This window comes from Rattus norvegicus, chromosome 6 (assembly GCF_021556685.1).
Source record: "Rattus norvegicus strain SHRSP/BbbUtx chromosome 6, alternate assembly SHRSP_T2T, whole genome shotgun sequence".
In the NCBI taxonomy this organism is placed as follows: Eukaryota; Metazoa; Chordata; class Mammalia; order Rodentia; family Muridae; genus Rattus; species Rattus norvegicus.
Window position 1 is genome coordinate 64,307,887 of NC_141539.1, and position 25,047 is coordinate 64,332,933.

The window sequence follows — 25,047 nt, forward strand, 5'->3', positions numbered from 1 at the left end:
CTCCTCCTCCTCTTTCTCCTCCTCCTTCTTCTTCTTTCTTTCTTTTTCCTCTTATTCCCCCATTTCCTCCTCCACCCTCTGTCTTTCTACTCCTCCCTTTCTCATGTTTTTCTCTTCCTCCCCTTCTCCTCCTCTTCCTCCTCTTCTCTTCCTCCACCTGCTTCTTCTCTGTTCCTCCACAATAGGAGATTGGGTTTCCTGAGCCATGGCATATGTAAAATTGGGATGCTTTAGTTTTCTTTTTCATTTTTAGATGCAATATTATTTATGTATTAAAATGAGCTTTGTTAACAGTTTTTAATGTACACATTCTAACAACTGAACCGTGGTAATCAGAATTTTCTGTCTTGTGTTATTTGAACTTCATAATTTGCTCATTGAGACCATTTTAAGAAGACTGCTTTAATAAGCGCTTACTAAGTCTTATTGCTATGATGAAACATCACAATGAAAGAAACTTGGGGATGAAAAGGTTTATTTGGCTTACCCTTCCACAGCACTGTTCATCATTGAAGGAAGTCAAGACAAAAAAAATCAAGCATGGCAAGAACCTGGAAGCAGGAGCTGATGCAGAGGCTCTGGAGGGATGGTGCATATGGGTGTCTCGGCCTGCTTTCTTATAGAACCACCAGCCTAGAGAAGGCATCACTCACAATGGGCTGGGTCTTCCCTCATCAATCACTAAGGAAATGCTGGCTCACAAGTAGCCCACTGGCTCGCCCACAGCCCTATTTTATAGAGTCATTTTCTTAGTTGAGGTTTCCTCCTCTCAGATGACTGTAGTCTGTGTAGAGTTGATATAAATCTAGCCAGCACTGCTGGCTTTCAAGTAGGCATTAATGGTGATTTTGCCCTTTTCCTTTGCCTGTTCCATACTGAGCATTCACCATACTAAACTATTATTTTTTCTTAGACTTTGACCTTTGTCAATTTTATACATGTATATAGTATATTCTATTGCCTTCCACCGCCCCTTGTCTGGCCCTCACTCCTATCCCCTTTTCTTCCCTGTAGGTCCCTTCTTCACATTTATATCTTGATTTACTAATTATAACCACATTTATACTGGAAAAGAGATGCTTCCTAGTTAAGGATGAGGGTAGCACCCGGGTGAGAGAAGCATTTGTATATGGTAGAACTGTAAGTTTTTAGAATGTAGCGTGGTGTCATGCCAACTTCACTAAGCAACTATAATGAGTTTCCCTCCCCAGCCTTGGGTTTTTGACCAGGTTTATAGGATCAGGCATGTAATCTCACTTGTAGACTGGGTTTTAAAGCTAGTGCGAGAATGGTTGGTTTACTCCCTTTGCAGTTGTGCTACGGTTACACCAGTGGGCACGTCTTGCTGGTAGTTGGCACTGTAGTTCATAGTGTTCATTGTTGGAAAAGGCTATTGATAAATTTTTCTCTACTAGCAGCCTGCATAGCACCGTCTGGCCCTATTAAAGCTTGCAAGTAGGGAGGAAATTGTCAGAAACTTAATGGCTGGAAAGAGTAGTCATATTTTTGTCATAGCTGCTCTAAGTCTCTCTCATTGTCTCATGGTATTGCTCTCAGATGATAGCTGGAGCTAAAATTATTGGAGCATGGCTGAGCCTAAGTCATTTCCAAGACGACCTGCACATGTGGCTGGCAAGTTAACGTTGGCAAATGCCATGTGGTTATCTTCATACCATGGGATCTATCTTCCTACAGAACCAATATTCTACCATGGAAAGGGGAGTGGTTTTTATGACTAATTCATCATTTTTAGATATTCTGTTGGCCTCATAGACAAGCTGTGCTTCCACATGAAAGAGAAACTACATATGGGAATGAGGCAAGGCTTGTCGGAATATCATCTTGTGGGGTTTGACTGTATGAGACTTTGAACAGCCCCAACCTGGCATAGGATTGCATTGAGGTAAGAATGTATGTGAGAGTCCTTTGTAAATCACTGAAACAGCATGTGAGTGTGGCATAAGTGATACTTTTGCCTTTGACCAATAAATTATGGGGTGAATGGAAGTGAAGTTGTTTTGCTTTATGTCATATTACGTTTACAACTCCTTTGTTTAGACTTCCTCCCCTTCCCCTTCTTCTCTCTCTTCTTGCTCTTATTCCTCCCCTGCTCCTCCTCCTCCTATATTCTATCCTTATCTTATATATTATTTTTATAAGAGATCCTTCCCCTCAATGATAAGTTAGAATAAAAGGTTTTAATAAAGGTTTTCTTATCTCTTATTCTAAAAGTGATATATTGAATTGGAGAAAACCAGTACTAACAACATTGGTGGTAGCCAGGACTTAGTAGTCACCAAAGTTTTATCTTAAATTTTATCCTGTAGTGTTTGTCTCTTTGAAAACTCTTGGTATTTTTTTTTTGCCACTTTTTGGCATTTTCTTTCTTTTTCTTATATTGTATTTATTTGGAGACTTCTCAGAAACCAATTGCAAAGACAAGGTGTTATGTAGCTTAGGTGGCCTTGAGTCTGCTTTTAATGCTCCTGCCACCAGTTCTCTATTGTTGGGCTCATGTGGTGCCGGGGATTCAGGCCTTGAACATGCTAGGCAAACATCCTACCACCCAAGCCATATTTCAGCCTCATAGAATAGAAACTGCGTAAGGAAGGGGCAGTGTCTTACTCTCTTCTAGTGTGTTCCTCCAGCATGTTTAATCCAATGCTTTGGACTTTTTTTATGCTCGAGCAATACTCAGTGAACAAGTGTAGACCGCTGCTCTCCGAGACTCCACAGATAGGATGGGGAGTATTTTGCTCAGATGGTGGCAGTGGCTTCTGCCAGATTCATCATCATGTCTGTCTTTCAGAGGTCCCTGATTTGACAGTGGAGCCTTTTACTCCTCAAACCACTCAGAGGTTTAGACCTATTAGTCCGGCCTCCTCAGCAAACCCGCGTACTCTCAAGTGTCAGACCTGTGTGAGTTTGAGAATCTCAGAAATCCCGTGCTAACATTGACTTCTTCAACTAAGAATACCCAGAAGAGAAAAGTGTTCAACTTTTCTTCTATGTAATAAATCATAGAAATGTAATCTTTATAATTTCCTCCCACATTTTTTTCTGAAGTGGGTCTTTGTAGTGACATTTTGACACAAATATCTTTTCTTTCTTTGCCTTACTCTGACAGATTTTCCTGCTTTCCTACTCTAGGAATCCTTTTTGTCCTTTGCCATAACTGACTGTCTTTGACATCTCAGTACCCAGCTTCCTCCCTGTCTTTGGAGGATAGACAGGCTAGAGAGGCCACAGTAGACATGGCAGGGAGCACTGGGCGTATGCAAAGGAGTTCCCCTGTAGGTTAGGATGGATGGCTAAGGTTCACAGACGAATTAACAGGAGGTGCACAGTTTTCCTGTATTTTCCTTCCATTCCATATGCCCAGCCTCCTGCACTGTCAGTGAGCCCCACCAGAGGACTGTGTGGCGGCCGGGCCGTTAGGAACCTAATTTGATACTTTAGTTTCACCCAGGCTTCATTGTCTAAGGAAGTCTCTCGGTGGGGTGTATTCTGTGGGTTTATACAAATGCGCCATTTCTCATGATTGTACCATGTGCTCTAAAATGCCCATGTTCTGTCTCTTCATTTCTTCTCTCCCACTCAGTCTTGGGAACTTCTGTTCCTTTGAGAGTCTTCATTTTCCAGAAGAGTTGGAATCCTACAGTGGTCAGCCTGTTCTCTTTACCTTTTAGCTTGTTCTGTGCAACAGATAGAATATATTGATTTATAGAATATATTGATTTTTTTAAGGAACATATTTAATGGTTGCTTTAATAAGGACTTTATTACTGTCAAATTCAAATAATGAATGATTATTTAGTTTTGTTAAATAAGTTAGTATTGTTGTCATTAAGGGAGATTCAAAGTACCTTACAATTTAAATCTTTTAAGCATTCATTTTGTTTGTACACAAGTAAGTGTGTGCACCTATGTGTACATATGCATTACCTATCTTAACCACTTAAATTGTAACTGACTGAAGTTTATTTTTTATTTATTTTAAAGATTTATTTATTTTCTTTATTTATGTGAGCACACTGTCACTGTCTTCAAACACACCAGAAGAGGGCATCAGATCCCATTACAGATGGTTATGAGCCACCATGTGGTTCCTGGGAATTGAACTCAGAACCTCTGGAAGAACAGTCAGTGCTCTCAACCACCGAGCCATCTCTCCAGCCCCCTGGCCAAAGTTTATATAAAACCTCTTTTGATCCTGTTGGAGGAGGGAACCTCATTGTGTATTAACTGATTGTTGGGTCCCTCAGAAGTTTTGCATTCTTATTTTACCAGGTTTTGCTATTCTCTCACACTTTGTATGTAAACAGTACTCACGTCAAAGGACAGTTTACAGGAATCAACTTTCCCCTTTTACTGTGTAGGTCCTACAGTCCAAACTGAGGTCATCTGGTTCCAGAAAGTGCTTTTCCTCACTGAACCATCTTTCTGGCCCATATCTTTTGCTCTTAATATGACTGCTGCTCCTGTCCTGTGATCTCCACAATACAGTAGATATTTGAGATCTCAATATAAGTGACTGTGTGATGTTAACACTGTAAACATTCTTTAAATAAAATTTTTATAATAAAACTAAAAATGGGCATTAAATATATTTTTTGTTGTTGTTTTATCACCATCATCATTTTAAGATCCAGAATGTAGACTGGGTCATAAAACATCCTCAGGCTCTCCGACATCATCGATACATACATGATCAAGGAACTGTTTCTGTCTCAGCTTCACTTTCCCTTTGGGAATATGGAGCCAACACACACATCAGAGATTATGTTGACAAACCACTGGAACTCTTTGTATGGTTTTTAATTTGAAATATGAAGAATTAGGGCTGGAGAGGTGGCTCAGTGGTTAGGAGCATTTGCTGGTCTTCCAGAGGTCCTAGGAATCCCACATCCCAGCATCCACATGGTGGCTCTCAATCATCTCTATCTGTAGTCCCATAGGATCTGATTCCCATTTCTGGTGTGCAGGCATATACGTAGACAAAAACGATCATATACATAACATAAATTCAAATCTTTAGTTTCATAGATAACTGATTTTAAAAAGCAGAAAAGACGGCTCTTTAGCAATATCTGAGACAAATAAGGGTGCATTCATTCCTGGGTATGTCTCCCTGCTTGAGCCTGCTTGAGTCTTCCTGTGAGAGGCTTTGGGAGGTTTTGCCTGTGTGCTGTGCTGCTAATCCTATTTATTACCTACTTGTCAGCTTGAGATGTTTGCTTTCTTTTCAAGAACATGAATTATGTTGCTGTATTCTGTATGGACTCAAAGACACATCATTTTCTGTTTCTGGAAGGAAAAGGCTGGGTTCTAAAGTCCTTATGACCAGTCTCTGTGTAGTTGAAATCTCCAGGGCAAAGTTGAGGCAGGTAGAGAGATTCTGGGGAAGGTAATAAAAATAACCTTGTGTAGTTGAATTCCCCAGGCAAGAAGTACAGTAAACACAGTTCTAGCTTCAATGAAAATGTTCCCCTGCTTTAAAATCCACAGACTGGTCAGTGACAAAAGTGTATTAAGTTAGACCAAACTTTATGCTTTACAGTCTAAAAATGCACAACCATTTCAGATAAGTGTGTAAATACCATCTCTTGTCAGCACCATTGGCATTTTCATTATATTGAATGTCAGCTTGTGGATGCCTAGTAATTTGAAGGTTTTTTTCCCCCCATTACTTTCAAAATACATCCTAGGTTCAAAGATAAAACAATGGAACATCCTATGCAAAAGATATCAGAATATTCAATCACTAACCCGTATGGTAGACATTGGTGATCCAAAAAAGAAATTGTCACCAGCAAATAGGAAAGACTGCAGACAATTCATAGAGGTGTTACCTGCTGTCATGCTGAGAATGGGGAAAAGAGGACTTGATGAGTGTCTAGGGAAGCACATAGATGAACAAATTTTCACATTTTGGACACATTTATTTGATAAAAATTTTCTTTGTAGCAGCTGAGAAAGTCACCATAGAAAAAGGAGCTAAGAGCTGAAAGAAATAATATTCTCTTCTAGGAGCTGGGTTCCCTGGCTAAATTTGAAGAAAATCAGTGATGCTAATATTCAAGAAATTTTCAAGGATGTTTAATACCAGGACTAACAGATGTGTAAAAAAGGAATTTGACTTTTATACAAAATGGGGAAGTCAAAGTAAAATTGTTGAGTGAATGGTACCAGTTGAAGACTTATAGATTATTATTATTATTATTATTATTATTATTATTATTATTATTATTATTTTAAAGACAGTCTCACTGGGTAGCCCTGGCTGGTCAAGTACTTCCTGTGCAAACTAGGCTGACCTCAGATTCATACAGACCCATCTGCTTCTGCCTCTGGCTCATCTTGACTTTTACCAGAGTCAGCTATGGTTTTGTATTGTTAATAGTCTTATCTTTTAAGTTGATAAAGGCTGTTGAAGGTTGAATGGAGGGCTTGAGAAGTGACTTGGCAGTTAAGAAGTTAGAAGACTAGCTGTTCTTCCAGAGGACCTGAGCTCAAATCTCTGTATCCACACGTTGGTCATAGCCATCTATAACTCTAGTCCCATGGTACCCAGTGTCATTTTCTGGCCTCTATGAGCACTGTGTATGGTGGTAACTAGACATACAGGCAGATAAAACACTCCACATAAAATGAATAAAAGTAAAAAAGAAAAAAAAAGTTGAATGGAAACAATTATTTCATGCCCTCAGACAAAGAAGTAGAAACAAAACCCCATTACTCTCTTCTACCTTTCTACCTTTCTAGTCTTTCTACCCTAAACCTTTAATGGTTTAAAATGATCCACTGGATAGGCAAGAGTAGATTTGGTATTTGAGTAAAACCTGGACATTTATATGTGTTTTTAACTCAAGACTGTGGTCAGGGATTCTTGTGAGGTTCCTTCTGACCAGCTCCCTCCTTTGCTTGAAACGGTTCTATTGCTTCCAGTTGTCCTTCACTTACACATAAAACCCAGCCTGGCTACATGACCTCTCTCTCCTCCCTTTCGTCACCTCTGGCCTTTTCTCTTTTCACTTCAGCATCTACACTCTCTACTTCAGCCAGACTTAAAGGCAACATAATCTTCTTACTTTGATCTTTGTTTCACTTTCAAAAATCTTGATCAGAACTTGATCAGTACTTGATCAATACTCTCAATTTTCCTTGCTATATGCTCCTGTAGCATAAAACCCATCACATTTACTTAATATTATTATAGCTTTTTAAAATAGTGTGGCCTTACTAGGTGGTATTGAATAAAAGAGGATCTTGAGTGATGGGGAAGACAGCACACTTGAGTTAACTTTTGAAAACACAAAGAACATCCAAAATCACGTTGTTGGAACAAAGACCCAGGGGAGTGCCTTTCTTCCTCAGTGTTAAGAGATCTGTGAGTAAGCTTTCAGTGTGTGGCAGAAGTTTTGAGAAATAAAGATAATGGAAGTGTTAGCCCCAGTTCTTGATGAATAATGTAGCCTTAGGAGAGACTATAAGCCCTAGGGAAGGGGTAATTGAAGGACTTAGGGAGAATTTTTGACTAGAAACCCATGGGCCAATGGTTACATTAGGAAGATTGATCTGAAAGTGCAGATCATCCGGTGGAACACAGAGTGGGTGACGAAAGGTATACTATTCAGGAAACTAAATTATGAGCAGAGCGATTATTTTCATTATGGTGATTGAGTTAGAAAGTGATGGGTGGTCAGAGGCCTGAGAAGGAAATTGCAGCTTAACTGTGTAAAGATGCTGAATTGAAAAATGGGTGTGTGTTTGTGTGTATTTCATAACTGTATGAGAGTAACCGGTCATTAGGTGAAAGGCCCAATGATGATGTAGGAAATGGCACAAGGCGTGGCAAATACGAACAGCTCATAATAAGAGAATTTGAAAATACAGTGTCAGTAAGACTACTTTTTGACAGCAATTTTTACAGACACAACAGTATTTTATCAAGGGTTTAGGGATGTAGGCTATGCCATCGTTGCTAATGGAGCCTGGGGATCTGTGTTGAAAGAGTTAACAAAATACACAGAGTACTTGGTTTTTGTTCTAGACTATATCCTAAAAATCTACTTATGTGAAATAATATATATTTAAGGATATTCTTTTTAAGTATTTTTATATGTATGGGTGTTTTGCACACACACACACACACACACACACACACACACACACACACACACGCACACACACACACATATTTCTATGCACTACATCATGCAGTGCTGGTGCAGCCAGATGAGGACAGCAAAGCCTTTGGAGCTAGACTTGCAACTTGCAGACGGTTGTGAGCTACCATGTGGGTGCTGGGGACCAAATCTGGGTCCTCTGCAAGCGCAGCCAGTGTGCTTAACTTCTGAGCCATCTTTCCTGTCCTGTTAGCCTTGGTATCAATTGGAAACAGGTCTCTATCTTTAATAAAGTTGGCCATAAATTATAGCAGATATAGTGGCATATGTAGTAAATGAAGGCTGTTAATATACCAAAACAGAATAGTATTTAAGATATTAAGTCAAAAAGATTATGTACACAATGGATACCAGGTTACTAGTTTATAGAAGAATATAAGAAGCATTTTCTTGTCTATGCCTAAGATACTTCTCTTTCTTTCTTTTCTTTTTTCTTTTGGTTTTTCAAGACATTTCTCTGTGCAGCATTTATTGTCCTGAAACTTGTTCTGTAGATCAGATTGGCCTTGAACTCAGAGATCCATCTGCCTCTGCCCCGAGTGCTAGAATTAAAGGCATGTGTTACTATATCCAGGATTCTTAAGAGATTTTAAGAACATGGCAAATACCGGTGGTACCAAGAGCATGGTACCTAGAGAAGAGGGATGGGATGAAATACCACTTTTCCACTGTGCGTCTCATTTGAGCTATTCTCTGTCTCAGTGTTTCTTCCCTAGCAGAGTACTTGGGAAACACTAAAACGATGAAAAGCAGGACTCAGAGTTAGAGTTTTGTAGTTCTGACTGATTCCTTTTGGACTATGATGAGGCAGAATGCCGTGGAAATGGGAATGTGGTAGAGGAGGGCACTTACCTGGCAGAGACAGAGAGGTAGAGAGGCAGAGGAACAGGGAGGCAGAGGAGCAGAGAGGCAGAGAGGCAGGGGGCAGAGGGGCAGAGGGGCAGAGGGGCAGAGGGGCCGAGGGGCAGAGGGGCAGAGGGGCAGAGGGGCAGAGGGGCAGAGGGGCAGAGTCAGAGGCAGAGGCAGAGGCACAAGGGGAGAGGCAGAGGCACAGGGGCAGGGACAGGGGCAGAGGCACAGGGGCAGGGGGAGGGGCAGGGGCAGGGGGCAGAGGGGCAGAGGGGCAGAGGGGCAGAGGGGCAGAGGGGCAGAGGGGCAGAGGAGCAGAGGGGCAGAGGCAGAGGCAGAGGCAGAGGCAGAGGCAGAGGCAGCTGGATCTATGAGTTTAAAGCTAGTCTGGCCTACATAGAAAGTTCCAGGACAGTCACAGCTACATAATAGGATCTTCTTTCTAACCAGCTAACAGATTGGCCAATCAACCAGCCTGCAGAGCAAAATGTGGTTGAGGGACCCAGGTCCCCAATGAAAGCATGCCTACAGTGACCTACTGCCTCAGGTGGGTCCTACCTTATAAAGGTTGCAGTTTTCCTGAATAGCACCATATCTTGTGACCCTTTGTTTAAAATAATGTGGGTTTGTATGGTGCGAGAGTGCTTTCTAATGTGCGTGCTTGTGAAGGACAGAGGTTGACTTCAGGTGTCTTCTTCTGTCTTTTTTTTTTTTTTTTAAACAGATGTTTTCTGAGCTGGTGGTTCTCCCTTTTGCCAGGACTGACACAAAGCTGGTATGCCCCTGCCTCTGACCCCCAGTGGTGGTTACTAACTTGCATCAACTTCCTTCTTCATGGAATCTGATTTCAGGCTCTCATGCTTGCACAGACACGCAGCTATCCCACACACTCGGTGACCATGCTTTCAGTATTACTGTCCTTGAGAGGCAAGCTCAGAACCACAGCGTATTATTATTTTTCAAAACCTTAAAAAAAAGAAGAAACATTCAATTCATATCTACTGCATATTATAGCCATCTCTGAGAAAATTAGGATCTAGAAAAAAATTATAACAGAACTCAGACTTATTTATCTGATAAGATCAGTATGCAGAACATATAAAAATCCAAAGTCAATCTGGTTTACACAGTGATTTCCCAGCCAACCAGGGTGAGAGCGAGACTCTGCCCAAAACAATACAAAACCATTTCTGTAATTCAACAACAAAGGCATCTAAAGATAGGCAAAGAACTTCCATATACATAGCACATTTACAATTGGTCGGTAAGCTCATGGAAGATCATAAGCGTTACTGTCTTGGTTCGTTCTTTTTGTCAACTTGATGTAAATGAGAGTCATCTGAATAGGAAGAATCTCGGCAGAGAGGCAGTGCCCTCATCAGACTGGCCAGTAGTTAGGTCTGTAGGGGCATTTTTTGATTGAGGGTTGATGGGGGAGGCCTAGCCCATTGTGAGCAGTGCCATCCCTGGGCATATGGTCTTGGGTTGTATAAGACAGCGGGCCATGGAGAGCCGGCCAGAAAGCACAGTTCCTCCATGACTTCAGCTTCTGCCTCCAGGCTCTTGCTCTGACCTCCCTCATGGACTGTGACCTGGCATATGTGAATAAAATTAGCATTTTCCTTTCGAAGTGTAAGTAAAATTAACATTTTCCTTTCCACCTTGCTTTTGGTCACAGTCTTAATCACCTTAACATAAACCAAACCAGGGCAGTTACTAATGGTGATTGACCTTTAGGAGACAGAGTTCCTAAGTAATTACATGTGTTGGTTTAGTTTTCTCAATATTATAAAATATGCTGTATACTGAGGAAGGGAGGGAGGAAGAGGAGAGAGAAAGAGAGAGAGGGGAGGGGAGAGACAGACATACAGACATACAGACAGACAGACACGGGGGGGGGGGAGGAGAGAGACAGAGACGGAGGGAGAGAGGGAGAGAAGGAGAGAGGGAGAGAGAGAGACAGAGAGACAGAGAGACAGAGAGAGAGGTGGGTGGGTTCTGAATTCGATTCATTTGTGTTGCTAATTTTGTCTCAGCAAGGAAAGGGATAGTCTGATGAATCTTTCTTTGTTTGGCTAATCAGCGTCTAGTAGAAATATTTAAGGCAGTCAAAGGGGAAAGATATCTTAAGAATGCTACATGCTTATGGAACAGAAAGCTCAGTCTTGGCCAAGTTTGACATCTACTCACCTCTTTTTTTTAATTTTTTTATTTTATTTTTTTGCAATCATGAAATGATTTAGATACAAAAACACCCCCCCCCCCCCCCGCACTTTGTACAAACTAGAGTCACCTGAGACAAGGGAACCTCAGTGGAGGAACTGGGTCTGCGGACCTGTCTATGGAACATTTTCTTGAGCATTCCTTCCCCATCCTGCCTTACCTGCTTAAATTCATGCACTCAGTTACCTCAGGGCTGTGGTGATTAGGACCTGGAGGTGCAAAGTTGGTTTTGGTCAGTTCCATCGCATCAGTAGAAAGCAGACTAGGACATTCGTTCATAAAAATTTAGCTTAATGGCAGTATTATTTACAACTTATTTTTTATTACTGTTTAGAATAGTTCTAAAATTTTCCATTTATTTTATTTCTGTGCGTGTGCGCGCGCCTGTGTGTCATGGCACACTTAAGGAGCTCAGAGGGAAACTGGAGGGTTTTTCCCTCCCACCATGTCAGGTTTGGGGATGCAGTTAGGTTGTCAAACTTGAGGACAAGTGCCTCTAACTGCTAACCATCTCATCAGCACAGGCTTAGAGTGTTTTTGCCTGGAAGTCTGACTGGTTAGAAAATGTGTTGATTCTGTGTCTGTTTTAATCTTTGCCTCCCTCTTCCCTGCCAAGGGTATTCTTGTTCCCCTTTTAGAGAAGGAGTGAAGCATTCACATTTTGATCATCCGTCTTGAGTTTCATTTGTTCTAGGCATCTAGGGTAATTCAAGCATTTGGGGAGGAACACTAAGAGGAACACTCCTCCATTGTTGGTGGGATTGCAGACTGGTAAAACCATTCTGGAAATCAGTCTGGAGGTTCCTCAGAAAATTGGACATTGAACTGCCTGAGGATCCAGCTATACCTCTCTTGGGCATATACCCAAAAGATGCCCCAACATATAAAAAAGACACGTGCTCCACTATGTTCATTGCAGCCTTATTTATAATAGCCAGAAAATGGAAAGAACCCAGATGCCCTTCAACAGAGAAATGGATACAGAAAATGTGGTACATCTTCACAATGGAATATTACTCAGCTATCAAAAACAACGAGTTTATGAAATTCGTAGGCAAATGGTTGGAACTGGAAAATATCATCCTGAGTGAGCTAACCCAATCACAGAAAGACATACATGGTATGCACTCATTGATAAGTGGCTATTAGCCCAAATGCTTGAATTACCCTAGATCCCTAGTGGCCCATGCATATACAGCCATCCAATTAGACAAGATGGATGAAGCAAAGAAGTGCAGACCAACAGGAGCCGGATGTAGATCGCTCCTGAGAGACACAGCCAGAATACAGCAAATACAGAGGCGAATGCCAGCAGCAAACCACTGAACTGAGAATAGGTCCCCCGTTGAAGGAATCAGAGAAAGAACTGGAAGAGCTTGAAGGGGCTCGAGACCCCATATGTACAACAATGCCAAGCAACCAGAGCTTCCAGGGACTAAGCCACTACCTAAAGACTATACATGGACTGACCCTGGACTCTGACCTCATAGGTAGCAATGAATATCCTAGTAAGAGCACCAGTGGAAGGGGAAGCCCTGGGTCCTGCTAAGATTGAACCCCCAGTGAACTAGACTGTGGGGGGGGGAGGGCGGCAATGGGGGGAGGGTTGGGAGGGGAACACCCATAGGGAAGGGGAGCGGGGAGGGGCATGTTTGCCCGGAAACCGGGAAAGGGAATAACACTCGAAATGTATATAAGAAATACTCAAGTTAATAATAAAAAAAAAAGACATAAAAGACAATTTGCAATGTAAATCAACTGGACAGCCTGAATTAATGTCATTCAGAACACAAAGATATTAAAAACAGATAAAAGCAAAAAAAAAAAAAAAGAAAATGTGTTGATTAGGACGAGTGCCTTGAGATTAGAAGTGGTCTTAATTCACAGAGAGGGCCAAAACACATAGTTAGCTGGTTAATTAATTAATTTGTTTGTATATTTATGTATTTGGGGAGTGTGCGTGTGTGTGTGTGTGTGTGTGTGTGTGTGTGTTGTTGTTGTTGTTGTTGTTTCCCCCACTGACAAGTAAGCAGTACTCCATCACCAAGTGATGCCCTTAGCATATCAATACGGATTTTTGTCCTCCGATTAATATGACTGAGTTGATCATCAGTTTGTTGTGAGTAGGGCCTGTCAGTTGCAGGAGGTGGTTTGGTGGGAGTTAGAGTAGCACTGCATTTGAAAAGTAGAGCATATTAATGTGGTTTTTGAATGTTTAAATGTAAAGTACTGTAGAAACAGTAGTAGTTTAAACTTAATTGCAGTTTGAATTTAAAAGGAGGGTTGATTTTCAAGTGCTTTGCACAGTATTTGCTTTTCTATTTGCTGAAAATATTATACACGAAGATTATGCTTTGAACACTGTAAAATGTTTTCCCAGTATTAACGAAATGATTGCAGGAAGTGTTGTACTTGAAAGGTCATGTTGCTTTCTGGCACTTCTAATTTTATATTTTGTATATATTGTTGAATCTTTCAGGCTTCTACTTGAGTGCTTAAAGGTCCAGGTAATAAATGGAGAAGGGAAATTGCAAAAGGGCACATTGCTTTGGAGTGTACTTGTCTTTTGGCCTTTTTTTGATTTAGACTGAAAAATCTAGCAGGCTATTGAGAAGCCAGGAAGGACAGCGTGGTGAGGACCTTCTGCCCTTACCAAATCCACAGACAATCCAGAGTATATTTTCCCACTAATTGATGTTGTATGTAGATTCCCTGCGTTACCACGCTCTCCCCACTTGGACATACTTAAATACTTACCTTTATAGAGCTGGCTGATCTGTCTTTTTTCAGTTTCAGTGAAGACACTGAAGGATTTGTGCTTTCACTCTGCCCTAGGGTTAGTGGGGGTGGCGACCGACTGGAATGTACCTGGCACACTGCTTAAACAGGCCACGGGCTGTTCATGGGCTCATACCTTGGTTCAGTGTAGCATTTAAATGAATACTTAGAATGGCCCATATTTTGTTTTACTATCTTTCAGTGATAGAATATTTTTGATATCACTAAATATTCTCCAAGAATCCAAATTTTGTTTCATTGATTTCACAATTAAATAGTTTTTACAACTTTCTCTTTTCTTAGTTAAGAGTTTCTTTAGTCTATAGATTTAGCCATTACTTGTGGAAAACTTACAGAGACTGATTTTTGTTCACTACCTTTATGAAAACTGAAGACAACCTCACTGTATTATTTGTCACAATTCATGTGACTATGTGCTGTTTGTACTAATGAGAACAGCCACAATAGAGCAAAGTCTTGATATAATGTTTAGCTAATGAAAATTTAGATGTTAAATATTTCCTGGAAGATTCTGTTAGCTTTGTCTACCTCTTTTGTTTGTTTGTTTTTGTTACTGTTTTTCAAGACAGGGTTTCTCCGTGTAGCTCTGGCTGTCCTGGCACTTGCTTTGTAGACCAGGCTAGCCTTGAACTCACATCATCCAGCCTCTATCTCCCAAGTGCTGGGCTTAGAGATGTGTACCACTGCACCCCTGCCACCAGCTAAATTTTTTTCGAACTATTTCTCCTGTGTGAATGTTTCTCCTGCATATTGTATATGCACCATTTGCATGCGTGGTGCATACATCAGAGGCCCTGGCACTGGACTCATAGATGGTTATAAGCCATCATCTGAGTGTTGAACTCAGATCCTCTGATGATTGACAATTGCTCTTGAGCGTTGAGCTATCTCTCCAGACTCTAGCTTCACCTAACTTTTATAACTGATTTTCATCTGTGATTTTATTATGCCTGTTTTTGCTTGCTATGGAGAAGTGAAATAACCATTTTAAAACTACTAAGTTCCTCAGCTAGAAAAGGTCTTTTGATGAATTTTTTTTTCAGAACAAAACTACATTAGGTTCTGAACAGCTTCATCATTCAAAGGTGATAGGTATTAATTTAAATTGTTTCAAATTTATATATGACTCATTTATTTTTATCTACCTCATATATCAAAATATTACTGGGTTTTCTTTCAAAGCCATTTATTGTAACAGCCTTTGTAATCCTGGTATCATTTGATGTTGATAAGACAATAAAAGTAAGTTTTTTACAAAGTGGGTAAAATGAGAGAATTATTCTTAGGGCTATTAATATGAAGTTAACCTTTTTGTGGCTACTGTGAAAATAATTAAGTTTTTTGCTTATTATTGGTGCTTTTTTGATAAATGAAATTGTTCTTAATCTTTGTTACTGGAAGCAGGAGTGTGATAGAAGCTTTGCCAAGTGTGTATCTTGCTCCCGTGGTATCATGGTATCTAGTCAAACACTTGATGTGTCCCATAAAGATCTGACCAAATAATGATGTACCAGTGTCATGTTATGTTATTGTGAATGTAACTTTTGAATGTGTTGACCTTGTAGCAGACATGAGAAATTCTGTTGCTTCTGGAACATCCTGGAAGATAGGCCACTTAGTCCTGAGGGAGGGCTATTCTTCTTTTAAATTGGACATTTTATTTGTTTACATTTCAAGTGTTATCCCCTCTGTGAACCCCTTCTCCTATCCCTGCTTCTATGAGAGTGCTCCCCCACCACCCACCCACTCCCAACTCACCACTCTAGCATTCCTCCACACTGGGGCATCAAGCCTTCACAAGACCAAGGGCTTCCCTTGGAGGGAGGGCTATTGTTACCTGTAACATATGAGCAAGGTGACGTCATTTGCCTGCTCCTTGGTATAGCTGAGACTTGAATCTAAGTCTTTTTAGTTCTAATTTTGTGCTGACTGTGGGAGGAGGGAAAAGGAGTAACCCAGGAGTGATGGGACAACCTTTCTAGAAGTGACACACGCAAGTATTCCCATTATCAGGTAGGTTGTTGGCATGCAGGATAACAGTCTGTTTCTTCACCTTCTTCCTTATTCTTCGGGCTGTCATTGAAAGGAATGTCTGCCATTTAATGCACAATCATACCAAGCTGGCTTTTTAGTGATACTGTAAATGGGCAATAATAAAAACCTTATCTACAATTAAATAAGCAGTCAGGAAACATTTATAATTTTATTATAGAGCCTGAAAATGCTTCGGGAAATTCTAAGAGCATTAGAACAGAGACAGAGGAGTGAGTTATGTGGGAATGAGGGAAGGCGTATCACTATAAAATGATAACTCACAATGCTGTTTGTCAGACACAGGTGTAGTTAGTTAGAGGGTGCCAGAGGAGCTAGAGAGGGGAGAGGGCACTGCCAGGGAGAAGCCTCGTGAGATTTCCCAGAAGAGAAGGAAATTAGGTTGGTGCCTTCTCAGCTCAGCAGGTCTCATAATTACACGTGCTCAGCTCTAAAGGTTTCGGATCCACCCGACTGTTACAGTGCAGAGCTGGGGCCTGACTGCAGGTGTTTCCGTGACTTCCATTCCTCAACACTGTGGTGGTGTACAGGTTGGCAAAAGGGATTCTGCGGGAATTCCATCTCTGCTCATTTCTCTTCAGTGTGCCCCCCAGCACACTAATGCCCTGCATGGTCTTCTGAAGGTTGAATGATGAACAACTCGTAGTTTCCCTTGCCTTTTCCCTTGATGTCTCTGGATTGCCAAGCAGCTAAAACTTCCCATTGAATGTGAGTTTGGTGGGCCCTTTTCCATCTAAGGTGGCCTTTTTACTAAGGAATATTTAAAGTGAGGTGGGATATCTGTCTGTGATATATAAAACAGCTGCAGCTGGCGTTGACAGTGGGCTGTCTGTTGCCCAATTGGATTTTTTGGCATTATGTATTATGAATCATTGAGATTGGCATATAAACAATGCCATTAGGTATGGTAAGGTAAGTACATTTAGAGACAGCTGCAGGAGAGCATAAATATTTTCCTTGGGACCTAGGTTCTTTTCCCTCTGCTAGGATATTTCTGAATTCAAATGATATTTCTCATTTTATCACAAATACGGAGCCATAAACCTGACAGATGAATTTAGTGTAATCAAGAAATATGAAAGATGCTAGGATGTGAATTTCACACTACAAACCTCCATCCACCACTGATTTTTCTTTAAAGCAGAGGCTTTAACTTTTCTTTTTCCTTTTCCTATTCTTATTTAGTGAATTTCTCACAAATAGAGTCTTCCTTAGAATTCCATTCTTTAAAAATAAAGAGACTGACAGATAAAGTAGCTGTCGAAGCTGGCAGTGGGCGCAGGGCTCCACCTCCTTTGTGCCTGTTCGCTTCAGCCCTTTAGTGTCAGACATTCTTTGGATCCTTCGGAGTTTAGGTTAAAAATCATTACCCTCTCTTCCCAGGTATGGCGGTCCACTCCCTGTGCTCCAGCATTCAGGAGGCCAATGCAGGGCGATTACTGTGAATGTGAGACCAGCTTGGGTTGCATAGTGAGGTTCAGGCCAGCCTGGGCTACATAGTGGAACCACTTCTAAAAACACACCAACCAAGAGACCAAAACTCATACCGGGGCCAGAAGAGACGCTTCAGATTTGAGAGAGCTTCCTGGTCTTGCAGGACGTCTGACGTCTGTTCCCAGCACCTGTATGGTGGGAGGAGGGAGGGAGACTCAACTGCTTGTAGCTCCAGCTCCCTTTCTGGCCTCTGTGGGTATCCTCACATGTTGCATATGATCGCAAAGACAGACAGACAGACAGACAGTCAGACAGACAGAAACAAATGCACACACCAACATAAAAAGATAAAAATACTCTAGAAATCAAAACAAAGCAAAAGAAAAGAGTGACAAAAACCTTTAAGGAAAAATAAGCTATATAACATGACCCTATCTCAAAAGGATACCCAAACCAAAATGCTAACAAAATGAAACCCCAAATACAAAAAACCTCTACCATTTTAAAAAGTTAAACTCAGTACCTTGTTGGAGAACCCTGCTATTAAGGTCGTAGTCCCCCACGGCTAGATGGCTTTCCGAGTTCAGCACAAGATGGAGGACTCCCTTTCTTAGCAGAGCTTCCCTGTCTCTGCCTGGCTTTGTTTGACAAGTGTTCCTGAACACATGTCCCTGTCTGTCTGAGAAGTGACTTTGTACAGAACTCTCTGCAAGACTGTGTAACTCAATGCTTGTGTCCTCTCTGGCTTCCTACCCATGTGAAAATTAAGTGCTACATTATAACCAGTCATCCCTTCCTTTCCCCTTGTTGCTATGACCAAATAGGCCTCTCCATCCATAGTCCTAAAATACCCCTTACATACCGTATCCCTGGAACAATAACATAGACTTGTCTCACTGCAGAGGTCTCTGGAAGTTCTTCTATCTTACTCAGAGCCATCTGAACCCTGCCCGCCATTTCTGCTCCCCTTGTCCTCATGGCTAACAGTCTCTGAGGAACCTCTGAGAAAGAAAGGACACAGTGCCTGTGTGGTCAACCTTCCCTTACCCCCCATGATATGTTTACAACATCTATCACATTCAAAATATGATTTTAGATAGATTATATGGGCAAGAAATTATGAAGTCAACTTACTAAGTAGTTAAAGAAACTAGTAATAAATTATAGGAAGTATGTTATTTCCTCAATAAAAGTGCAGCAAACATTGGACATTTAAGGACAAGATACTATAGTGTCACAGTCCATGGGTCTCTGCTCTCACAGAGTGTGTAGTTGACAGAAGATAAAGAGGAGAAAAGAAGATGCAACAAATACCCTGCTGGAAGGGTTATAAGATGTTGCAGGACCCAGAGGGGGATGTCTAACTCAGACTTAGAGAATCAGACTGGATTGCTGGAGCCACTGTTGTCTGTGCCAACTTGCAGGCTGCATAAGAGCCCAGATGAAGAAAGGTAGGAAAAGTGATTCAGTGAGAAGACAAAAGTGTTAGGTATAGGATGTGGTACTGAAAGAGCAGATGTGGTGAGACCAGGATCTGACCATCTGTGCGTTAAGCCTGAGCAAGTAGCCTCCTTCTGTAGGAACAGGGAGGTGAAGGCTGGCAGTGAGGAGGTGGTCCACATGATGTGTATCTTTCCTGAAGGCCACTGTGGCTAACTATCATGTTGATCCATGTATGTTTGAATGATGGAGTTATTGTTTGAATGTCTAAGAACCATAGAAGAGACCAGAATAGGTAGAGTTTATTTTCCTATGGCATCAGATTACCAATCTTCTTCATAATTTTGTTTCTTTTTAAAGTTTGTACTGTCTTTTCACCTATTTCAAGGCTAGACTGTTTCAAAGACACAACCTGTAACATTAAGTATCTTTATGGATACCCAGATATGTCTTCATTCTTCTAGTCTGATGTCTAGTATCTGTCAGGCACCCAATAGATGTTCACTGATGTTAAAGGAGTGAGTACCGAAGAAAGAGGGGCAGGTTGAATTCTTTTATAATGGTTTCCTGGTTTTTCCAGTATGACAGCATACATTTTCATACAGTCTTCAAATTGTGAGCTTTCTGTTTTATTGCTGGTCTTAAGTTCATTCCGGGTGAGTCTGGAGTGGTTCAGAACAATTAAAACCTAACTCAGCTCCACTGTCATTCTTTAATAATTAGTGTAGAATCACAATTTATGAATTTAGAAGATTTTTCAATCTACAAAGGGAACTTCATGTAAGCATGAGCATAGAGGTGATTTACTTTTAACTATTTTGAGTATTATATTTCTTATATTTTTATTTTACTTTAACTTATATTTTTTAATAATTTTTGAAAGTTTAGTGTATACATGCAATGAATTTTATTTTTTCACCCCTCATTACTCTATCCCCTTTCCTTTCCCCCTGAAACCCTTCTTCATAACATGGTTTATCATACAATTTTTTGGCCACAAATTACTTACATCAAATTAGTAGTATCTAGTTTACCATTTGAGGCTGCATATCCATGCCTTCAATATTGTCAAGACCAGACAATGTGCTAACTTAATCTCAGTTGTGCGTACTTACTCTCTGTTGTAGGTCACCAGGTTTCCCTGTATGTGCTCGGTGGGGACATGTTCAGGCAGGAGCCTATGCTCTTTTCATGTGTTTCTGTCTTTTTTCTAAACACTCATTTTCTTGGCTTCAGAAGATGCTATTCAAGGTCTGTGCTACAGTCAATGGCTGTTGGGGAGAGGTAGTCAAGCCTGGGACTGCTGTGTCTGAGATGCCCTCATTACTTTCCCCACATCTTGCTTCTCTGACTTCCCAACGTCTTTTTTATTCACAGTGGACACTCTGGTGTCACACATCTGATAGCTTCACCCATTTCCTTCACACTGCAGTGTATCTAAAGGAGTTTCAGAATGATTTTCTTCTTTGTGCACGTCTCTCTGAAATCCTACCTGGGGAAGTACTATGTTCAAAGGTCATCTGGATCAGTCCTTCACTCTCACAGTTGCTAAGCGATTGATTCCCTTGTTTACATTTGAAGTGTATAAGTTGGCGTTTTGTACATAGGAATGGTGGCTACTCAACTCCGCGGTGTGAGTTAATGGTAGTGAGAATGTTTTGCCTGCATTTGGTATTTTCCCCTTTCATTTCCCAGTGAAGCTAAATGTAGTAAAAGTCTCTTTTTCCTCTCTGTTATCTCCTTCTTAGGAATTTTCCTTTTCATGTATTTTATTTTATTCAGAATAATAGAAGTATTTCTACTACTAATGCCTTATGTGCATTCCCAAAAATCCCTAATTTTTGAAAATTACGTTGTTCAAATTATAGGACTCATAAGGAAAATAGAGCTTAGAATAATTAGAAATTTGTAGAATTTTAATAAATAGACCTAATAAAAGAGGATAGGTTCAAAAACCAAAACCAAACCAAACCAAACCAACCACCACCACCAACAAAGCATGCAAAGACTTTGTGTCCACAGACATTTATACCCAACACAACCATGTCTTAGTCTTTTTGTTTTTTTTTTTTAGTTTAATGTATTTTAATAGCAAACTTACAGGAACAGCACAGAAGACAGACAACATTAAAAACATGTACTTGCATGTAGGACAACTCCGTTAGAAAAGTATAGTGAATGGATGGAATCTACTGTATGATAAAATGCTACAAACACCATTTAGTTGCTGTCAATAAGAAATTTACTTATTTTAAAAAAATCCAAATGCTGGCATTGTCCAGAAAATTTTAACAGGTTTATTTATAATTGTTATAAAGTTGAACTGTTGAAATGTGTTCACTGAAACATTTTGCTTGCATTAATGCTTTACATCTTGCATTTATATTAAAAATTCACACACAAATGAACGTGGAGAAACTGCCAATACCTGATTCTGTCCCCTATGTTTCCACTCGCAATCATATACTTAGGTACCTTTGACCACCATGGAAAAAATATCTAACATTCAGAACTACTGATAATAGGAAGAAGAGGAAAAAAAATTTTTTTTTTTTGAGAATGAAATGTTTCCCCTCATAGTGGACTCTTAAGCACGTTCTCCGCGTATGCGGCGTGCTAGCTGGATATCTTTTGGCATAATTGTTACACGTTTGGCATGGATAGCACACAGGTTGGTATCTTCAAAAAGGCCAACCAGATAGGCCTCACTTGCTTCCTGCAAAGCACCAATAGATGCCCTCTGGAAGCGCAGGTCTGTTTTGAAGTCCTGAGCAATTTCTCGCACCAGACGCTGAAAAGGGAGCTTGCGAATCAGAAGTTCAGTGGACTTCTGATAGCGTCTGATTTCTCGGAGTGCTACAGTACCAGGCCTGTAACGATGAGGTTTCTTCACCCCTCCAGTAGAGGGCGCACTCTTGCGAGCGGCTTTTGTAGCCAGTTGTTTCCTGGGTGCTTTACCACCAGTGGATTTGCGGGCAGTCTGCTTTGTACGAGCCATGGTATGAGCACCTCCTTACTTACCCCCCTTCTCCTTCGGCTGGAGCTCAGCAAGGAAGAGGCGGCGCTGGCGTTAGAGAGCGGCGGCGGCGCGGCGAAGGCTGCGAACACAATTCCATGTCTTAGTCTTAAACCTGGTTGTATTTAGTTGTTAGTTGTAAAGTCACTTCTTTCACACAGACCAGAAGTCAGCTACAGATTACGGCTGGAGAGGTAGCTCAGTGGTCAAGGGCACTTACTGCCCTTGTCGGCTCTCATAAAGGACCTGAGTTGGGTTCAAAGCACTCATATCAGACAGCTCATCACTGCCCGTAACTAATTCCAGGGGGATTTGACCAGTGTCTTTGGCCTCTGGGGGCACCCTACCCCCACACACATGAGGGAGAGAGGACAGACAGACACAGAATTCAAACCAATAAAAAAAAGTACATCTGAGAAAAATCTGTTCCAGACTGATGTATCAATTTTACTTTGTTTGGAGGACAGGGCTGGGACAGGCATTTCTTTATTTGCACCACCAGCCACCTTCAGTAGCTGAGTAGCAGGAAATCGTGCAGTCACTAAGAGACATCCCTTGGACGTGAGAAGATCTGTCCTGAATGGTAATCAAACCTCTCTGTGATGGGAAGGTTTTATTTAAACCAACTTGGTTTTCATGTTGCACCAGCATTGTTTTCTGGAAGATGAGTGAGTTTGCAAGAAAGTAATATCTGTTGTAACAAAGACTGTAATATCAATTTTGTTTTAGTATATAAAATATTTATATATCCATTCCAAGTAACATGGAAAAATAGGACAATTTTTTTGTCTGAAAATTAATACTTTAATATGCATTATTGTTTTAATTTATTGAGCTATCTTTTAAAACGATTCTATTGAGGGTCTGTGTGCATGTATGCCACAGGTGCAGATATTCATGTAGGCCAGAAGAGGATGTCAGATCTCCTAGAGCTGGAGTTACAGGCAATTGTGAGCTGCCCTCTGTGGGTGCTGGGAACCAAACCTGATCCAAGTACAGCAAGCCCTTCTATCTACTGAGCCATCTCTCTAACCCCGCCTGATCTTTTGATGATAAATGCGTCTAAAATTTCACATAAATTGGTTTGTAGATGTCTTAGGTTTTATTGCCATGAAGAGATACTGTGACTACAGCAACTCTTAGGAAAGAAAACATTTTATTGGGGGCTGACCTACAGAGATTTAGTCCATTATCATTCATGGTGGGAAGCCATGGTTCTGGAGAAGGAGGTGAGAGTTCTACATCCTGATCAGCAGACAGAAGGCAGAGAGAACCATACTGGGCCTGGGTAGAGCTTTTGAAACCTCAAGCCCTACTCTCAGTGACATACCTCCTCCAACAAGGCCACACATCCTCCAACAAGGCCACACCCACTCTCAGTGCCACTCCCTCTGAGCCTATGGGCCATGTTCATTCAAACCACCACAATAGACATGCAGAATTCCAACTTAATATTCAAATCAACATGTTGAACATCTTTTGGCATGATGACTTCTTTGTCATATTCTTGCATACTAAACTTTCAGTTTCTCAGTGTTGTTAATAATAGTGTGTTAAAAATAGTTACTCTTATTCACCGTTAAGATAGAAGTTTTAGGTTTTACCTTTTGAGTAATTTACTTGTTAGAGAACTCATAGACATTTAAAAATCACCACAGGTTCTCTATCTCTGTCTTCTTTCTCTGTCTCTCACTGTATTAATCACAAATTTTATAATAATTGCTTTAAAATTATTTTATGTGTATGACTATTTTGGCCGTATGAATATATTGTACAATGTGAAGGTCTGGAACCCATGGAGACCCTCTGGAACTGGAGTTACGGATGTTTGTGAGCCAATGTATGGGTGTCAGATGGAAATCGAATTTGGGTTCTCTGAAAGAACAGCACCCTTTCCAGCTGATTCATCTCTCTAGCCCCTATACTGACTTATTAAAGGAGTCTTCCATCACACCGGTAAAATGGCTCATGCTGTACTCTACTGCGTGGAAAGCCATTGTATCTCAGTAGTCAAGTCTCTAAAAATATATGGAAAATTAATACTGATAATCTGCTAATATTTTATTTGTCTTTAACTTCTCATACATTTTGGTATTGCATTGTGTTTTATTGTGAATGCCTTTTAAAGGCATTCTTAAAATTTGTTTTGTACTGTTTTATGCTTCCACAAGTAATTCTGTATATTTTGATGGACAGATACGTAGACATAGTTACTTAAGGACGTTGCATATTTAAAATTTCACAGATTTCAGAAACAGTCTCTCAGTTACCTTGAACTGTATCTTCTGCTGTATGAGCAAGTATGCAACCACCAGCAGAAGGCATTCATGTGGGGACCGGTCCCATTACAGTCCCAGCCCCATATGCTCCGTTACTCATCAGAGGCTCATTACAATCCTTGGCCTTTCTGTGCACTTGAGTCTGGTTAGTGCTGTGTTCTATCTGCCTGGATCCTGAGACTTCACAGCCTGAGTGAGCTTCTTTGTACTGTGGCCTCTTGGCTGTATTTGTTTGCTGATTTATTTAACTTATATTTCCACCTTGGACTTTGCTGTCATTTCAGCACGTGATGCCTGTGCATGCAGGTGTGTGCACTTGTACTTTGAAGGTAGCAGCACCCCAGTCATCCCAGGCACATAACAAAGGAGGTTTTTAATTTTTAATTAATTTTTTTTGCTTTTGTCTTAAATTGCATAAATCTTTTCCTTTGCCTTGCATCTTTATCCAGCACCGAGCCTGCCCACTGCTGGGTAAGCTCCCCGCAGACCTGCAGCTGCCATAGATGGCTATGGGCACCTTTCCAAATCTTCCAACTATGCTTTGGACAGGTTTTCTTTTTGACAGACTAATCAGAACCCTAATGTCCTTCCCTGCTGCAGGAGTTTGTGGTTTTAATGTTGATATTTCTCATTTTATGAAAAGTCCTAGCAGTCCCAGGCTGGTGAAACTTTGCTAGATTTATGACATTTTTCAGACCTTCCTTGTTTAGGAAGCTGTGTCTGTGGTCTGGGATTTGAGAAGCTTTCCCAATCCACCCAAAACCCT

At 40.8% G+C, this 25,047-nt stretch overlaps 2 protein-coding genes across 11 annotated transcripts in view; one reads left to right on the forward strand and one right to left on the reverse strand.

The window, feature by feature from the left end:
• Immp2l (inner mitochondrial membrane peptidase subunit 2) overlaps positions 1-25,047 on the forward strand; it is a 906,807-nt gene that overhangs the window by 8,909 nt on the left and 872,851 nt on the right. The window lies entirely within an intron of this gene.
• On the reverse strand, positions 21,041-22,099 carry LOC148005217 (histone H3.3A-like). Its single transcript, XM_087554944.1, has one exon. It carries the CDS (start codon positions 21,982-21,984, stop codon positions 21,574-21,576), a length of 411 nt encoding a protein of 136 aa, XP_087411070.1. The 5' UTR covers positions 21,985-22,099; the 3' UTR covers positions 21,041-21,573.

What these genes read in the sequence shown, in the direction of transcription:
- LOC148005217 (XM_087554944.1), bottom strand. Translation starts at nt 21,984, where the DNA reads ATGGCTCGTACAAAGCAGACTGCCCGCAAATCCACTGGTGGTAAAGCA.